This window comes from Mastigoproctus giganteus, chromosome 2 (genome assembly GCF_048544385.1).
Source record: "Mastigoproctus giganteus isolate SK-2022 chromosome 2, ASM4854438v1, whole genome shotgun sequence".
Classification (NCBI taxonomy): Eukaryota; Metazoa; Arthropoda; class Arachnida; order Uropygi; family Thelyphonidae; genus Mastigoproctus; species Mastigoproctus giganteus.
This window is the reverse complement of record NC_143576.1, coordinates 107,026,166-107,046,157: the sequence shown is the minus strand read 5'-3', so window position 1 is coordinate 107,046,157 and position 19,992 is coordinate 107,026,166. Positions and strand designations below refer to the sequence as shown.

The following is a 19,992-nucleotide window of genomic DNA, read 5'->3' as shown; positions in this document are numbered from 1 at the left end:
TCGTAAAATGAATAGGATTGTATAACCGTTTTTAACTGCTTCTAAATCAACAAACGCAGGCAGTATGCACCACTTCCATAAGTGCAATATGGCCTAAGTAGCCCTTAAAACTCCAACAGCAACATCACCAAAAGAATGGAAGAGAAGCTGAGAACTACACAGCAAAGAAAGGAATGAATTATATTGGGAATCAGACTGTTAGATAAGAAGAGAAACACATGGATTAGGCAGCAAACTCGAGTAAAGGACATTCTTATCAAAACTAAAGATCTAAAATGGTCTTGGGCAAGACACGTAGCTCGAAGACATGATGACAGATGGACTAAGAAAATAACAGAATGGTACCCAAGAGGAGCTAGAAGAAAACCTGGAAGACAAAGGTGGAGATGGATAGATGAAATTCATGAGTTTGTGGGTAGTAAATGGATAGCCAGTGCTCAAAACAGAAGGAACTGCTGGAGAGACCTTCATCCTGCAGTGGATTGAAAATGGCCGATGATGATGATGACCTGAAAGAAGTTACCTAGTTGTTAATGTGATGCTAGGCAGTATCTTTGTGTGTATGCTGAAACTAATATTTATTAAAATCAAAGCACTGTTATCATTATGTATAATTTTGCAAACAAAACATATATTACAGTAGTAAACGATATTGTCGTGTGGTTTACACTATCTTAATGTGATCTGTCATGGAATTAATGACTTAATGTCATTAATTCTATTTTTGCCAGTTCATTTCATTTTGGTTGTGGTTGCATTAATTTTTAAGGGACATCCTTAACGTAAGCCATCCCATGTCAAAAATATTGTTGTTACAAAATTTGACTGTCGCCTGTGGATACAGTAATTGCATTTCCCTCTTTTTGTCTGTATTTGAAAAGAAATGATAGTACAAACATCCGTCCTCTAATTCATTTCATATAAATTGTAAATGACTTATTACAGACAAGCTTATATGTACCATAGGCTTCTGTATCATCTGATAATCTATATGCATCCCATGCATTTTTTTCTCTGCCACATCTCGTTAGTTCATCTAACATTCATTTTTTTTTTCATGTAAACCCCAAACACAAGAGCTATTAGAACCTATAGTACTTAGTACTGTGCTTGGGTTGTAGGTTGAGAGGATGAAAGAAGATATTTGTTAATATTGGACTTGAACTTCTGTAGACTGTAATTTTCAGGAAATACGTACGAAGGAAGGTTGTTCCAGAAAATGGCAGTTGAATGAATAAAGGAGGAAGATGAAAAGTTGGACAGTGAATGGATGTTGGCTGGTGGCTGCACGTGTTCGGACTGTTTTCAAAGAGGGAGCAGGAATTATAGAAGCCAATTCAGAAGAATAATGCCCATGGAAATATCTGTACAAGAGGCATGCAGCAGAAACAGTAAGTCTATGAGACAGCGAGTGGAGAGACTCTGTTAGAAAAGAATCATTAATTAACCTAACTGCCCTCGTCTGAATGGAATCAAGAAGCCTGAGAGAGGTTTTGGGGGCACCACCCCAGATGTGGGAACAATATTCCATGGTAGGGCGGATTTGAGATTTGTGCAGAGTGAACATCTGTTTGGAAAAAAGTAATGCCGAGAGCAAAAGAGATAAGCAAGTTTTTTAGATTCAGAGGAAGCAATATTTGTAATGTGCTTGTACCAAGAGAGATTAGAAGTCAGGGTAATCCCCAAAAGAGAGATATCATTTTGCCTAGAAATCGGAGTGTCACCAAAGATAGGCATAGGAGCAGAAGAATCCTTTTTGGGAGATTCAAGACAAAACTGAGTTTTAGAAGGATAGAAATTAACTAAGTTGTGTTTGCCCCACTGGAGAATTACCTGAAGTCCGCATTTAAGGAATTGGTAGCAGATTTTCGAGAAGTTGAAGCTGATTGAGCAGAGCCTGATTTCTCAAAATGGAAAGTGGAATGCAATGTGCTATCATCGGCAAAACTATGGATAGGATTTCCAGTCAATGGAAGAAGGTCATTAATATACAAGAGCAAAAGAGTGGAGGAAAGAACTGAACCTTAGGGGACACCGGCATTAGTGGAGAAGTTAGAAGACAGAGCCATCTACCATCACCCTGAGTGAGCTATCAGAGAGCGAACTGGATAACCAATTACAAAAAACAGAGGGCAAACCATAAGATGAAAGTTTGTTTAGAAGACCTTTATGCCAAATACGATCGAAAGCCTTTGAGATATCAAGAGCAACTACTTGTGTGTCACCGAACCTTTCCACTGAATTAGTCCATAAATGGGTAACACAAGCCAGAATATCACCAGTGGATCGACACTGATGGAATCCATACTGGCGATCATTGATCAGACGGAAGGTTTTCAGGTAGTTTAAGAGTTGGCGGTTAATTGATTTCTCCATTACTTTAGTAAGAGTAGAAGTAATTGCAATGGGACGATAATTCAATGGGAAGGATTGGTCACCCTTTTTAGGAACTGGCTAGATATGAGCAAATTTCCAAGCTGAAGGAAAATCACTTTTGGAATAAGAAAGTGAAAAATGGCAGCAAAGAACAGAAGCTCAGGAGCACAGATTTTGAGAACAAGTGCAGAAATACCATCGGGACCTGGAACCTTCTTCGCATCAAGATTCGTCAAAATCCTTCTGACATCCTTTTGACGGAAGACAACAGGAGGCATTGAATGGAGCGTGTTGGGAATGGTGGGAGGTGTTTTACCAAAATCATTAATACAGGAGTTGGAATTAAAATGGGATACTAGCAGGTCAGCTTTATCCCTGGCTGAAGTGACAACAGAACCATCTGGTTTGGACAGAGGTGGGAGCAGAGATGGGCAAAAGTTGTGTTCAATAGGTTTGGCAAGAGACCAGAATGCTCAGCTACCATTAGGGCAAGAAGCAAGTTTTCTACTCTTAGCATGTTCGAAATCTAATTTGGACTGATTAATAACTGTTTTACAATTGTTGCGAGCTTTGGGGTAGCCAGAAAATGAAACTGAAGATTTGGAAACAAGCCAATTACGATATGCAACATTCTTCTCTTGAACAGCCTTAGCACATTTATTGGAAAACCAAGGTTTAGATAAAAGACTAGATTTTAAAGCTGAGTCTGGGATAAAGGATTTCATTCCGGCAAGAATAATTTCACCGACACGACCTGAGCAAATGTTCACATCATTTTGAAACAGTAATCCGACCAAGGAAAAGAAGAAAAGAAATCACGCAGGTCATCCCATTTTGCATTCTTGTAATGCCAAACAACAACACAAGGTTGGGAATAGCCATGAGATAAAGGTTCCATTGGAGAAGAGACAATCACCAAGTTGTGATCTGAAGTGCCTAAAGGACCTCTTACTTCGACCGTGTACCTAGAAGGGTTGTTTGTGAGAAAAAGATCAAGCGTGTTGGCTTTTTGATTAGGATTGTCCAGTATTCTTGTAGATAAATGAAAATCTGTGCAAGATCATTAGTAATTGTAAAAGCCTCAGCATCTCGACCAGCTGGGTCAGTGTGACTAGAAAACGGAAGCCAGCTGGAGTTGTGAACGTTAAAATCACCAAGGAAAATTACCTCACTGTTAGGAAAGTTGGAGTGGAGAGAGTCAAGTTGCAAAGAGAGGAAGTCAAAGAGCTTCAGGTGATTAGTGGAGTTGGGAGAACGGCAGAGACAACAGATGAATTTGACACAATGAGGTAGAGAGATTTTAAGCCAGAGAAGATCGAAGAGAGGAGATTCCAAATTACCAAGTCTCTGATAGGGAATATCAGAATGGACATAGGCACAAGTACCACCTTTGAGGTAAAAGGAATCATACACCAAATAATTTGGGCACCTGAGATGAGCAGTAGTTGAATCAACCGATAACTGAGATTCTGTCAGAAAAAGTACATGGGGTTTGGCAGACTGCAAGTGAAATTGGACATCGTTGGGATTAGAATTGAGACCACATATATTTGTGAAATGAATTGGGAAGTGCTTGGGAGGTTTAGATCTGTTCGCAGATAAGCTTGCTCTAGTAGTTTGACAATTCATGGTGTATTCAATAGTAAGAAAAAGTGGATGGGACATACTGTATGAAGTAATGAAATTTTTGGATATGGCCTACACCTGGTAAGAATATACCCAAATCCTTGACATAACATGGCCTCGACAATGCCTCCCGCACACACACACACACATGCTAGTCGGACTTTCTCCAGTCACTATCTGGCAGAGTAGAGGTAGCAAGATTATACACTAGCTGATCCGGAAGCCTGCTAGAGAGTTACCAATAGGTTCGGTCCGGTGTACTAACTAACGGCCGGTCTACGAACACTGTTTTAGAGCTGTACCCTCGAAATGTAAGGAATAATGGATCTTGCCACGATGTTCATCATAACCTCAAAAATCATCAATCGTACTGCATGATGGAAGAGATGGGGAAGGGTTGACCGGAACTTACCGCTAGAGACTAAACATGGGTCCCACCACTTCAAGCCTCCAATATGCAAAGTTGTGGTATTGCACTGGTTGACGAGAGTCATCTACCACCTAGTACTGCCTGGTAACATAGAGGGGCGGTATTCTTCCATGTGATCTGGGCGACACACACCCTGCTTACGTTGGTTCACACCTGGATGGTCACCGACCATGTACTTGTGCATGGAGGTTATACCTAGCATTACTAACAGTCCCAACATCGTGACTGTTAGTAAATGAAGGTGCAAGCAGAGGATTTGGCTGTCACAGACCATCCGGACTTCGCCGAAATTGGGTCCACTTGACTTGAGTGTCATCCGAATATCAGTTTCATAAGCGTTTTAGACTCCCAGGTAGAAGTACAGCTTGTCTGGCATATCTGAGAGAATGTCTGTGACAAACTCATGGACTATTTAGGTCTGAACTCTGAATAGTACAGTCAGTCCTCGTATAGCACAATATATCTGAAAAAAAAAAAAAAAAAAAAAAAAAAAAATTTTTTTGAATTCTGGTTGTTGAACACTAATGCTAACCTTTTACAAATATCAGACAATGTTCAAGCCAGATTTTTCTGAATTGGCAAAAAAAGAAAAAGTGCAATTACAGTTTATTTATTATATTATAAATATGGTTTCACCAACTCCCATTTTACATTTAAAATGAATTTTAAATATAAATTTTTATTGAAATATTTAAATTTAAACCTGTTGCATTTTTACTCATGGTATTTCCAATTAAACAGATTTTATTAATACTGCCAGAAAGTAAAAAAAAATAGTTACACACACATACAAAGGGTATCAGAAAGTCTGTATCCTGATCTAGATAAAACATCAGTAGAAATATGCCGTTTTTAATATAAGTTGTCTACATATTCAATAACTAACATGTGAAAATTCATTACCGTAGGTCAGTGTTTCCCAAACTTTTTTAGTCACGGAACACTTCCTCTCACAACATATTCACGGAACACTTAAGAAACACAAGTTTAGCGAGAGCCGAAGAAAGGTTGCTAATATTTTATTTCATATGGTGCACTGTGCATCAGGATCATCTTTATTTTCAACACATGTAAAGCTGAAATGCAAATAACTGTCATCATACTTTCATTTGGTTTTTTATTAGTTGGTTCCTGTTTTTTCATTTTGGATTTTTGGGGAACAAAAGGCTGATTACTGATTTCCTTCAAAGTGAGGATTGTTCATCCTCACTTCGAAGTGTGACGATATTGTTTTCGTCGACCACACTTGCACTACTAGAAGTACTTTGCTTCTCGTTTTAAAGGTCCTTTTTTCAACCACAAATCCATGGTCATTTATTTTAATAATAATATTTTGAAATACTAATAATTATCAAAAAAAAAATTATACAAGGAAATGAGTTTAGTTATGATATCGGTTCGCTTCCTCCTCTCCTTCAACCTGTATACTCCAGGCTAAATGACATGCCAATGGCATATTGGATCACTATATTGCTACTTTTCCATAGTGTTACCTGTATGCATACTTCTCTGTGCAAATCCCGCCAAAATAAAGTGTTCCGCTGTCTGTGCCAGTATATTAATTACTGAAAAAAAAGTATGTTAAATATTATGATGATACAAAAGTGGTGTACGTTATAAATATGCAAAATTTTATTTATTTAATTTTTTTAATTATGATTTTTCAAGGGATACTTGTTTGCATCTTATGGAATACAGTTTGAGAAACGCTGCTGTAGGTAATCGTACACCAGAAGTGGAGCCTGGAATCTGAGGAAAGATGCTATGGTTGACAAAGTGGAGTATTGAGCAGTGATCAAGTTCCTACATTTTGCAGGGCAAGACAGCTCAGGAAATTGACAAAGAAATGAAAGCTGTGTATGGGCAGAATTGTCTATCTTATGACAGTGTAAAAAAGTGGAAAATGGGAGTTGCAGTCATACAAGTGTCTTTGATGAGACAAGAGAAGGAAGGCCATCCACAGACAGTGAGATGGTTGCAAAGGTTAAGCAGCTGGTGCTGAATGACAGACGTGTAACAATTCATTTCATAGCAAATGCAGTGGGAATTAGTTATGGGTCTGCCCACAGCATTTTACATGACCATCTGCACATGTCTAAGGTCTCCGCATGATGGGTTCAAAGATTGCTGATGTCTTTGCAGAAGCAATGTCGAATGCAATGTTCTCACCAACTGTTGGATTTGTGTAATGCGGATGTTACGAACTTTTATCGGTTGGTGATGAATGCTGGGTGTACCAGTATGATCTGGAGACTAAAGACACATCAAAGCATTGCGTGGATGCCGCTTTGATTCATCTCAGGAAGTCATCAATGAAGTGGAATCGTGGTTTCGGGCAAAAAGTGCAGACTTCTATGATCAAGGCATTGAACAACTGATCCATAGATGGGAGAAATGTGTTACTATACATGGAAAGTACATAGAAAAGGAGTAAAGTTTCTGAAGTTTCACCTTTCTAGAGCTATTATTTCTAGGTACAGGGACGAACTTTTTGATACCCCCTCATATATATAAGAAATACAAGTACATAAGGTGTTTCAGTTGAAATGTACTGAGATTTATTTTGCTTATTCTTAGGTTTAGGCTGTTTGTTGTCTGGACTCTTTTTTTTCATATTTCAGTTTTAATATCATTGGCGTACTTCTTAAATGAATGTAAACTGATTTTATTTGAAGAATTAAAAAAAAAAAAAATTTATGTGATGTTCAATCTTCAGTATGCAAATTTAGCTGTAGAACAACTTGGTTATGTGTGTGAGCAGTTTGTATTGTATCGTCCCATGCTAAACCCACAGTTACTGTTATATTCCCTTTAAATAAAATTAGTTAACGTGGTTTCATTGAGCTAATGATGGTTTTAGACTAAACTGAGCAGCGGAAACAATTTTTCCATTGAGAAAAAATCAGTTGATTTAGCAAATTTTGGATCTAGAAATTGTAAAATCTAAATAGCAATACTTAGTCCAAATGAGAGGAGAAAAAAAAAAAAAAAAAAAAAAAAGGTCAAAAATCAAGATAGCCCACCACAACTTGGTACTTTTAAATGAAACATCCTATATCAGTCACTTCCATTTTCAAATTTTTATAAAACTAATAAGTACAGTAAAAATTCAAAATTATGCATGCATGCTAACATGTTGTCAATTAAAAAAAATAATAATAATATATATATATATGGTATTTTTCAGATAATAAGACTTACTGACTTTAACATTCACCCATTTAGAAGGAAAATTTCTGGAAAAAATATTTTATTGTATATATTTGAAATAAAAATTCAGAAGTGCTCACTAAACAAAATATCATTGTACAATGAAGATTTTGGTTGTCATTAATGATGTTATGGTCTGAACTTTCACTTTCTTCAAAGAGTGAGGCTTTGGTGCCATCAAGGGTATTTTGGGTCCACATTTCTTAAAGCTTGGCAATTCTCACAAATTTACTGACTTTATTATTATTAGCCATTAGTGCAAGGAAGCCTGAGGCTTACGCTACACCAGTCAAAAAAAAAAAAAAATCCTGCGTTACCCTGAGAGAGAGAGAGAGAGAGAGAGAGAGAGAGAGAGAGAGAGAGAGAGAGAGAGAGAGAGAGAGAGAGAGAGAGAGAGAGAGAGAGAGAAGTAGAAGGGAATCGCCAAGAGAGCAAGAAGGAAAAGAATGGTGATATCCAGCTCAGGACCCTGGGTTTGCCAAGTTATGGTCTGAACTTGAAAAGCTTGGCAACTCCCAAAAATTTTTTTATCCATTCTCACAGGTGAGAGAATGGGTAAAAAATTTATTACTGAAATTACTGGTCACTTCATTCATTCTGTTGATGTTAAATTGTGATCTGATGCTTCACTTCATTTGGTCCTCATGCATGAAGGCTTTAAAGGGTTTGTTAATTGATGTTTGTTTCAATGGTTGAAGGTGACTATGATCTTTTGAAGTTATAGCTAACTCCATGTTAAAATTGGCAACTAGCCTTTTTGTTACCTCTATTACATGCAACATGAACTGGTCTCACACTAAACACTACCTTTTTCAGAAAGTCATATGGCCATATTAATCATACGTTCTCTAAACATGGCTAGAAATGAGAAAACTATGTGCGCCTATTATATACTTTTGAACCGTAAGATGTGGGGGAATTTTAGGCATTTTTCTAGGATTAAAGATATTACCGATTACTGTGGTTTTCTAACCATAAGATGGTTGGAAAAATTAGTAAATCAATAATAATAAAGAAAAGAAACCTTATATTCTATTTATTAATATAACAACTAATTGTAGTGGTGACAGAGAAAATAAACCATATCATATAATAATTCTAACGTAAAATGAATGGTACATAACTTGCTGTATCATTAGCAGCAAGTTATGTACCATTATATAATAGCATATGATAGCAGTAGCACCTGCTGTCCAACGAGAATGGCAGTAGAATATACAGGTGGAAAACAAAAAATAGTAACACAAAGTGGGCCTTCATCTATCAGTACATTTCACATAATTACTCTTGTAAACATCTTACTTCAAAAAATCTTTAAGTAAGAGTGCCTATGTCTTTAGAAAGGTGAGAGAGCCATGAATCATGTATCAGCAATTAATGCACAATAGATATTTTGCTGATGTGCCTATTGGACAGGGTGCTACCAATGCCAGATTAGTGATCACTCTGGTAATCTATTTAGATGACCATAGAGCTAAAAAAAATTCCAACTTTTTTATTTTTTTTCCAATTTAGAAGTTTTATACCTACCGTTTTTAATTGAAAATTGGTCCAGTTCCATTCTCTGTTGTCTTTCTGCCCTTCTCGTATATTGCAAATCAACTTATAACATCTTATAAAAAATATAAATGGTTTCACAATATTTAAGATGTATTGTACTGTTAATAAGTCATCTAATTAGTGCATGTTTTGATTGTTTGCAAAATTTCTTATTCTTTGTGATTCCAGGTAGGCTTTCAAACTTGGTTTATCTTGAGAGACTGAAGTCCATAACTTTTATATTAAAATATTGACTAATCCCATATTTATCTGTGTTGTGATCAGAGTAATATATACCTAAGAAAACTATATTTAGAATTATTTCATCTGTGATTTGTATCCCCTCCTTAACTATCTTATACCTTCTTTCCTTTCATCCCATCTTGGAATTGCATACACCAGCAGTCCTTGGGTTGCCTTTTATCAAGCAGTGTCTGAGGTATGTATAGTTGCACCATATGTTGTCTTCCATTTGATCCTGTTTTGCATAGTGATGCTGTGCATGCTGTGGGAAAGGTTTCTAATGTTTTGGCTGGTGTGTGCATGCATGTGGATGTGCATGCAAAATAAAGTATGACATAAGACATGTATACTCTACACTGGTATAGATTACACTGTATAAATTCTTTTCCAAAGAATGGTCACAATAAGACACAATTACCTTCCCAAATCCTTTGCACCTGATTCCTTGCACTCCTTACATAATTATAATTTCCTATACTAGGCCATCTAAATTGCATTGTATGTAATTGATGCATGTGGTTGTCGGTGATTAGCTTAACCCAGGGATGCCTGAATTGCTCTTGTGTGTGATACTGTTCCAGGTGCATTATCCTCATTGCTGCATTGAAATGCAAACTCATTATAGCCATTTTTCGTTTTTTGCATATCAAGCCACATAGAATTGTTTGATCTACTTTGAGGACACCATATTTGTATTTACTCAGTACATATTTTTAATGATGTTGATGTTGATGACGATGATGTATTCTTAAAAATAATGTATATGTATCATGGTTATATTGGTTAATCAGTTATTTTTTTTATTTTTTATGAACTTACAGAAACTTAAGTACAGGTTCCTCATATAGCGATATGGCTTTTCCGGGTCAACCCAAAAGTATAGATAGAAAAAGACCATCTGGGAAGGTAAAATAAGCATTTACATATTATCACTGCATTTGAATTAGTACATATTATTACTGCATTTTAATTAATTATAATATAATAATAATAATCAACATTCTCAGAGAAGTTTGCAGAGAACAAACAAAAATAAGAACTACTATGAGAACCAGTTTTAACAGTTATTTAATTTCAGTTCACAAATGACAATGGATTCTTTTAGGTGGGGATATCCAAATTGGAAATGAAAGAAATATTTTTTTTTTTTTTTTTTTTTTTGTCCCTGATAAATACTTAATCTATTTATTTATTCTGTAAAAGTAAATGCACTAATATTTTGAGGGATGTGCTAAATCTTTAAACAATATAATAAATATTACTTACCTTTTAGTATTGTAAACTGTAAACTTACTTACCTTTAGTGTTGTAAACTACAAATATATGTCCAGGCTGGACATGGACTTTGCACTAATTAGACACGACTAGACTACTTGGAACCAGCAGCAACATGCAGATGAAGCTTCTCACTGGGTATGAACACAGAAATCTGTGACCAGTGCAACTTTTCACTGGGGTAGGTTTTACCGGTGCCACTGTATTGCAGAATGTTAATCCCTTTAGTTCTCGGGTAAACTGGTACTGTAAAATTGCCATTAACCCTTCCTGCCATTCAGCGGGTGCCCCGTAATTTTCAAGTGAAAACTGATCAAAAGATAAATAATTATGGGGAAAAGTGAGGGAGCATGTGGTTTATTAATGCCCATCGCAGGACATTTCGATAAAATATTTGTTGGAAAGAGCACTGAAATAATTGAACGAGGAAGGGAATAATATTTTTGCAGGAGAAGAATTTAAATTTTATCGAAGGAAAAAAAAGTTAAAGTTGCAAAGTGTTCAGAAGGTTATATATAAATAAGTGTTATTATTATTATTAGCAGCCATATGGTGCAAGGAAGCCTGAGGCTTATGCTGCACCAGCCAAAAATATTTCTGAGTTACCCTGAGAGAGAGAGAGAGAGAGAGAGAGAAAAATGTATTGATAACAGTTGATGAGAATGGAAAAGAAAATAAACTGGAAAGATGAGCATAGCTACAAATCGAAAAAGCATAATAATAAAAGGCAAAAAACAACACATTTAAATGTAAGATAGAATTAATACATAAGTATATTGTCCCATGCCGAACAATCCTGGTGTCTCTTCCAGTGTCAACCACTGGAAGAAACACAGATTGCACAAAAAAACGATAACATTGTTTTTTTGTACAATCTTTCTTTTTAAAGACTAATCTCCTCTATATACAGGGTAACCAGACTTCCTTGTTTCCGAGGATGTGTCCTAGTTTTTAGGGCATCCTCGGATGCCCTGTGGATTTTACACTTGCGTCCTAGTTTTTTATAAAAAATCATCTCATCGTAAAATGAATTTTCATTAAATATTCTGTGCTTTTGCACCTTCAGTCAATACAACAGAATAAAGAAAATAAATGTGCTGGTTGCATTAAGTGGACTGTATTACCTCAAAATTGAACAAATCAAATTGACTTCATCATCATGAAGTCATAAACTGTAGCTGATGAAGAGGCACTTCGTTTCAAAAGCTTCTGTGTATTTTAACACTTTTATTATATTTTAATGATTTTATCTTATTTTATCTGTTTTATTTTATGTATATATCATTTATTTATTTTAACCAGTTAGTTGGTTGTTGCTAGAAACTTGTATGATATGCAACCAGAAGCACAAGGCCTGTTTTCCAAATTATGACTTCGCTATGTCTCTATCGAACTCAGTGACACTTGGATGAGATCAGAAAACCTCTGCCATCTCTCTCGAACTCAACATTTTTAATTACTTACTTTGTAATCCAAACTTACTAAAATGATTGACAGTAACAATAAATACTGTATCATAATTTTAGTAATAAATATAATTTTTAAAATGTCCTCGTTTTTAAAACTAAAAATGTCCTAGCTTGATTTTTAAATCTGCTAAACCTATCATATACTAACACATAAGCAGTCGGGGGCTTGAACCACTGTCTACTCAAAGAGTGTGTGCTATTGCACTCTTCCTCCTGACCACTCAGCTACAGAGGCCTACTAACACATACATGCTAACAAATAATATATTACATTGTGGTCATATTGTATATATTGCCACAGCAAATGGCACTAGTTCATAAACACCATACACAAATATTAATAAAAAACAGCGTAATACAAATATTAACTCCGTTATATACTTCTGTGTACCTCATATATATATAACCATAACCTACTGCCTCTAATGATAGCTTTATATTTATTTTATGTATTTTTTATCTATCTTCATGTCATTATTCAAACATATGTAAATTAGGTGGTAGTAGTGGGTTTGACGTGCTAAAGCTGCACCTATACCGCCATCTATATCTTTTCATTTTTCTACTTATATAAGCTGGTTAAGCATACATTATGTTGGTGGTGTGGCTCTTCTCTGAAGTGCTAGTGTGTTCTATAGTTTATTTTTTGCTGCATAAGGACCGCCGCTATTCAAATCCTCTGCACTGTGGTTCAATCGGAGGATGGAGGAGTGGTTGGTTCCTTCGATCGGTTTGACTTTGCGACAATTTGTCTAGCGATTACATGACCATTATTAGCCTCGTGGTCCTCTGTCGATATGGGGCATAATGGTCAGTCTATTATTTTGTTACTTTGTTTTATTTTAGTAGTTTTTTTTTAGTCTCTTTTGGTGATATTTCACGTTTCTTGGAACTGGCACCTTACTCGGGGGGGGGGGGGGGTACTACTAAATTTCTATATAATTGGCTTTATATTTTAAATTTTAATATGAATTTACTTTGAATTGGATTTTAATTGAATTCTAAATTATTTGGAGGCTTTTGGCTAGTTTGTCTTACCTTTTCTTTCCCCTCCCTGTTTTTTTATTTTTATGTTAAATTTTTGCTCTACAGTTTTGCCATACTACTGGCACATTTTTTTAAAATTTTATATTTAATATCGGTTATATATATGAATTCTTCGCTACTTTAACTTTTTTTTCATTGATATTAATTTGCAGTTTTTCACCTTCAGTAAACATTTCTCCCTTCCACTTTCATTTATTTCAGTGCCCATTCCAACGTGCTTTATATATTTAAAAACTGTTAAAAAAAAAAAAATATATATATATATATGACATTTGCACCTGAGTGCACAAAGCAGCAGCAAAGGATACAAAAGTTCATATATGTGAGGTAGAATTAACAAGTCTGTTAAAAAGTGTGAAGATGGGTGCATAAATTACACAAAATGCAAAAAACTAATAGAAAGATAGCAGAAATCGGAGATGTTGAAGACATGAAAAGGAATGTGAATATTCTAATGAAATAATGAATTAAGCAAAATTATAGGCTGAATTGAATAGCCAATTAGAGAGAAATGATATAAATTAATATACAGAGTTATGGGTGGGCAATTTTGGTCCGAGAAAGGGTAGAGAAATTTTAAAATCCCATGTTTGCTAAAAATAATCTGACGTTAGTTAAAAATAATCTTAAGTTAGCTAACATCAGATTTTAATTTTATAATTTCTCTACCACTTTTTCGGACCAAAATTGCTCACCCATATCTATTATTCCATATATTAATTTAATCATTTTTGCTTTACAGCTCCCTTCTCTCTAATTGGCTATTAAATCTAGCCTATAATTTTGCCTAATTCATTTCATTAGGATATTCACATTGTTTCTCTTTCTCATGCCTTCAATATCTCCAATTTCTGCTATCCTTCTATTAGTTTTGGCATTTTGTGTAATTTATACCCATCCAGCTTCACACTTTTTAACAGACTTATTAATTCTACCTCACACATATATGTAATGCACTGCCTACATAAATCTATAAATTGTTATAGAATTATATATTGTGATGTTTTTTATTTTGAATTATAATTGTGAGTTTCTGTTTTATCCCATATTGGTCGTCGAATATAAACCTTTGAAATAAATGTGTGGGGTCGACAACCAGCGAGCTTAAATAAAAATTCTTTTAAAAGCAAGCAGGGGGATTAGCACAACCAGCACTAACCAATTCCGATATGTTTTTGTGGACACCTCTGTCTACATGTGACTTGGTGGAGGGGTGAATCACTTTTTCCGTTAATGGATTAATTTTGGATGATTACTGGTGATTTTTAGGTATAGCATAATAATAGAAATCACTCAGTGTATGATTTCTGTTGCTAAATACAATATGTATTTTTCAAATTAATTAAGTTTCATTTAATGTTAACTGCAGACGGAAAACCTAGATTAATTAGGAGGTAAGATATATAAAACCAATGGGTGTTAGAAGTTACTGTCTTTTTTAGACCACGATTTAAAATATAATGCATATGCATATTTCATGCACATTGCAGGCTGCAATTTGTTGTACAAAGCAAAACAGTAAGAAACATTTAAAAAAATACATTTATTTATAAAAAAATCAATGATAATAACATTCAGTGTGCATTTTTTTTTAAATCTGAAAACTGAAATAATGGAAAGTTAATTTTACGTATTCCAAAACCATTTCTTTGTTGTCATACTGATTAATTTTTGCTTTTTTTTTTTTTTTTTTTTTTCCTTTTCAAGATTTGAAAACAATAAGGAACTGATGGGTATATCCAATCCCTGTACATTATAGTAGACAAAATTTTGAATATCATAATTGATGTAACAAATTGTAAGATTATAAAGGGCAATTTTTAAATATATCAGAACGAATCAAGAAACGTTATGTTTCAAATTCGAATAATAAATGGTATTAATATTTTTTCTTGCTAACATTTCTCCATAGTATTCCTTTTTATATACAATGCATACCCAGTTGACACTTTTGTTCCATATCGCACATTTTACATAAATCCATAAATGTCTGAAATCAAAATTTCAGTATCCATGCTTAAAACTTCTGGATTACAGGTTTTATTTACGTCACCACCAATTCTTGCATTTTACAACAACAGTAATTGCCTAAAGGCCAGAGGTGTGAGCAATGTATGCCCAGATGAATGATATCTGTACTTCCCTGGGAATCAACAAGCTTAATTTGTTGAGGTAAGCTGGGAATTAACACAAGAAGCGATGCCGCTGTCCATATGCTGTTATTGTATGCACTCCTATTGACTTACATTGTTCATTTAGGCTACCTGTAGCTGCTGATACCAAGTAAGCATGCCACTTGCATTCCACATGAGAGCACCCTAAGTGACAGGTGTCCCGGATTATGGGGGACAGTCCCAGACATTAAGTTAACCCAAAGCCGGGAAAACCAATGGTACAACAGAAAGAGTTTTTTTCATAGTAAATAAGTTAAGAATCAACAAAAACACAACTGACGTAGAAACGCTGAAAGGAAAATTTTAATATTCAACTAATCAAACCCAAATGCTGCCCCCTTGATGAGCCGCCCGTGTGTGGGGTACACCCTGAACACCTGGGTATGTATAATGTATTTAGAAAGGATAGGGGAAGGTAGAAGGGGTGGTGGGGGTCTTGCTTCTTATCAAAAGCAGCCTGAACATGACGAAAGCTTTCCCGGATTCAGACGTTTCAAATGCTAGTATAGACTCTGTATGGTGTGAGATTGTTGGAAGCAAATATGTAATGAGAGTGGGAGTAATCTACAGGCCAGATGATTGTGAAGATTATGATGAGATCCTCTACAAGCAAATACTATTGCACATGGAAGTTGGAGCAGTGTGGCACTGGAGACAAATTGCTGCTATGGGTAAAGGGGTGGTTGAAGGGGAGAAGACAGAGTGGTAATCAATGGACACTGCTCATCGTGGACTAATGTTATTAGTGGAGTCCCTCAGAGCTCAGTGTTTGGTCCATTATTTTCTGTATTTATAAATGATATTGATGATGGTATATCAAGCTTAATGTCCAAGTTTGCAGATGATACAAAGGTTGGCAGGGTTGTCAAGGACACTACTGACACTATGCTTCTGCAACAGGATCTGGAAAGGTTGAGCAGATGGGCTGAGAGGTGGCAAATGAAGTTTAACATTGACAAATGTAAAGTACTACACATGGGAAACAGCAACCCCAGAGCAACGTATCAGCTCTGTGGTACTACACTGACAGTGGTAGAGAATGAAAGGGACTTGGGGGTGGTTGTGCAGGCAGATATGAAGTTCTCTGAGCAGTGCAGACGGGCTGCAAGAGTAGCTCATGGAGTATTGTCAATGATATACAGGAATTTTTCTAGCAGGGATAAGGAGGTTATTATTCCATTGTATAAGGCAATGGTCAGGCCACACCTAGAGTACTGTATACAGGTCTGGAGGCCTCATTTCAAGAAGGATGTAGAGCTGCTGGAACGAGTACAGAGAAGGGCAACAAGATTAGTGAATGGAACAAAGAGGTGCTCTTACGAAGAAAGGCTTAAGTTTTGCAAATTACAGTGTCTGGAGACTAGGCACCAGCGAGGTGATCTGATAGAGGTGTATAAAGCCTTGAATGGTTTAAGCATGCTCAATGCTGATGGGATTCTTCCTCTAGCTCAGAATAATCACCTGAGAGGGCATAAATTCAAATTGAGGAAAGACAGATGTAGGATAGACATGCGGAAATTTGCCTTTAGCCAGCGGGTGGTTGGTTGGTGGAACAGACTTCCATCCCTTGTGGTGGAGGTTGATAGCCTAAATAAGTTTAAGGCTCAGCTGGACAGGTATTTTGAACGAACAGAGGGGTGAAGTGGAAGTGGTTTTTTTTTTTTTTTTGGCTGATGCTGCATAAGCTTGCTTTCTTGCATCAAATGCCTCTACTAATGCTAATGCTAATCTTGCCAAAGGACATTGTTAATTGGCTTTGCACCACACACACACACACACACACACACACACACACACACACACACACACGTGTGTGTGTGTGTGGTGCAGAAATCCAGGAAATGCTATTTACACTCTACAAAACAATTTTTTTTTTTTTATTACTGTATTTTTTATTTTGTTGTCATTTTTGTTTATTTTTTTTATATTTTTATATTTTTAATGCTCCAAAAAAATAATACAGTTACATACACATAATGGAAATGTGGGAATAGGGCAAATAGGATATAGGCCATGTGAATATGGCAATTGGGACATAGAGCATATCTTTTAGGGAAAGATGGCAAGTGAAATGTAGGGCTTCAGCTATTAGGACATATGGTTTAGGGCAAGTGAGATAACACTACGTGTGAACCATTATCAATGCTCCTCTCAAATCTCTGAAATATATTTAATGCAGCTGTACAAATTTCTTTGGAAATTCTGTTGTTGATAACTGCAGAAAATTCTATCCTTTAAATCATTGATAAGAGGTTTTTTTTCCTACATTCGTATTCTTGACCATACCCCCAACCAAACAAAAATCATATGGAGTAAGATCTTGGGAGCCAGTTCAAAGGTGTAGCACAGCTAGTCCAGCAATATCAAAAAATGGTTCCAGATTGACACATACTGTGTGTCAATCTGGAACTAATGAAATGGACTTCATCCTCACTAACAGAAGATATATCGTGAATGATGTTACTGTCCTGAACAAGGTAAATGTTGGAAGTGATCACAGAATGGTAAGATGCACACTTGATATAGATGTAAGAAAAGAAAGGAAAAATCTGACTCCAGTAAATAATACAGTCTTTGAGATAACAGGGGCTTAGAGGGGAATAGGCATTCTGTGTGTTATCAGACACTCAGTCTAAAAACACTGATGGATCCAATATCTTTCTATTTCAGAAGATTTAGAAGAAGTCCAGTTGGCCTGCCTCCCTAAAATCCACACATGCACACCTTCTCTATGGTAAGCCCTGTTACGTCACTTAGTTGGCAACGAACATGTAGAGTGGTTCTCTTCAAGACGCCTGGTCAGCATGAAGGGGAAAAGACCAAACCCTCAAGCACATGACGGTAAGACGAAACAAATGGCCCTCAGTCCCCAGTGGCTTTCATTTCCCCTCTTACAGCAATGAAAGGATCAGAGTGGAAGCAGAGAGTGCTAAGAATCTCTGGGTATGACCAGGCAGCCATGCACGGAAACTGAAGTTGGCCTGTTACAACATAAGATCGCTCATCAGTGAAGACAGGATATTAGAGCTAGAAAAGAATTAGAAAATGTGAATTGGAATATCATTGGTTTGGCTGAAACAAGAAGAAGAAGAAATGAATCACATAAGTTTATCAAGTGGAAATCTGCTGTACACTAATGGAAACAGTGAAAGCAGTGAAGGTGGAGTTGGCCTTCTGGATCATAAAGATATAAAAAACAACATTTTGGAATTCAAAAGTACATCACCAAGACTACTACTCAGGATTTCTAAGAGGTATAAGCTAAAGGTTATAATGATTTGTGCACCAACATCGAGCCATGATGATGAAGAGGTTGAAGAAATGTACACCGAAATTGAGTGTCTTCTAGATGAACAGAAAACTCGCTACACTATCATTATGGGGGACTTCGATGCTAAGGTTGGAAAGAGACAAAACAGCACAGAAAGGGGAACTATAGGAAATTTTGGAATTCGTGAAAGACTTGTGGAATTTGCAGAATCTCGAGGAATGTCAGTAATGAACATTTTTTCAGAAAAAGGGTGAACAGAAAGTGGACATGGAAGAGCCCAAATGGATTAACAACTAATGAAATCGACTTCATCCTCACTAACAGAAGATATATTGTGAATGATGTTACCGTCCTGAATAAGGTAAATGTTGGACGTGATCACAGAAGAATGGTAAGATGTACACTTGATATAGATGTAGGAAAGGAAAAAACTGACTCGAGTAAATAATACAGTCTTTGAGATAACAGAAGAGGAGAAAAAGCAGTATATACTGGAACTTAAGAACAAGTTTTAGCTTCTGCAGACTGCTCAGGACCAAGATATCGACGAGGAATATTACAACTTTCTGAAAGTGATAAAGCTCAAGAAACCTATAGGGAAAAAGAAATCCAAAGAAGAAAAAAATTTGTAAAAAAATACTTGTTATGATGAACCGAAGGCAAGATAAACACTGACAAGGAGAAAATTGAGTATACTGAGTTATGCAAAGCCATTAGAAAGAGACTCAGAGAGGACATAAGAAAATTTAACACACGAAAAGTAGAACAAGCATTAAGGGAAAACAAAGGATTTAAATCAGCAGCCATAAAAAGTAATACAGAAAGACAAATGATACTGAAACTGAAGTATAACAATGGTGTACTTATAAATAGCAGAGAAGGCATAATTCGAATAGCAGAAGACTACTGTAGAGAATTATACAAGGAGCGAGGGAATGATGCCGGCAGTGGGGAAGATGGATCGCAAATTAGTAACACATACAACATACCCAATATTCTTCCTGATGAGGTAGAACATGTGTTGAAGAAAATGAAGAAAAAGAAAACCCTGGGGGAAGATGAAGTTACTGTAGAGTTGTTAAAATTGGGAGGAAGAGACATAACACAAAAACTGGCAAGACTCTTCACAAAATGCATTAGAAAAGGTGTGACGCCTAAGCAGTGGAATAATGCAATCATAGTTTTGCTGCATAAGAAAGGAGATAAATTGGAAATTATAGACCAATTAGCTTGTTATCCCACATCTACAAGTTGTTCACAAGGGTCATTACTAACAGATAAGAATACTTGATGAGAATCAACCGAAAGAGCAAGCTGGTTCTAGGACAGTAT

The 19,992-nt window shown here is 36.0% G+C and overlaps 1 protein-coding gene across 1 annotated transcript in view; it reads left to right on the top strand.

Moving 5' to 3' along the window:
• The window catches only part of LOC150089484 (EEIG family member 2), a 140,105-nt gene that overhangs the window by 92,613 nt on the left and 27,500 nt on the right, over positions 1-19,992 (top strand). The window contains exon 6 of the mRNA XM_090368617.1: positions 10,246-10,330. Coding sequence (XP_090224743.1) covers positions 10,246-10,330 — 85 coding nt within the window. The remainder of the gene's footprint in view (positions 1-10,245; positions 10,331-19,992) is intronic.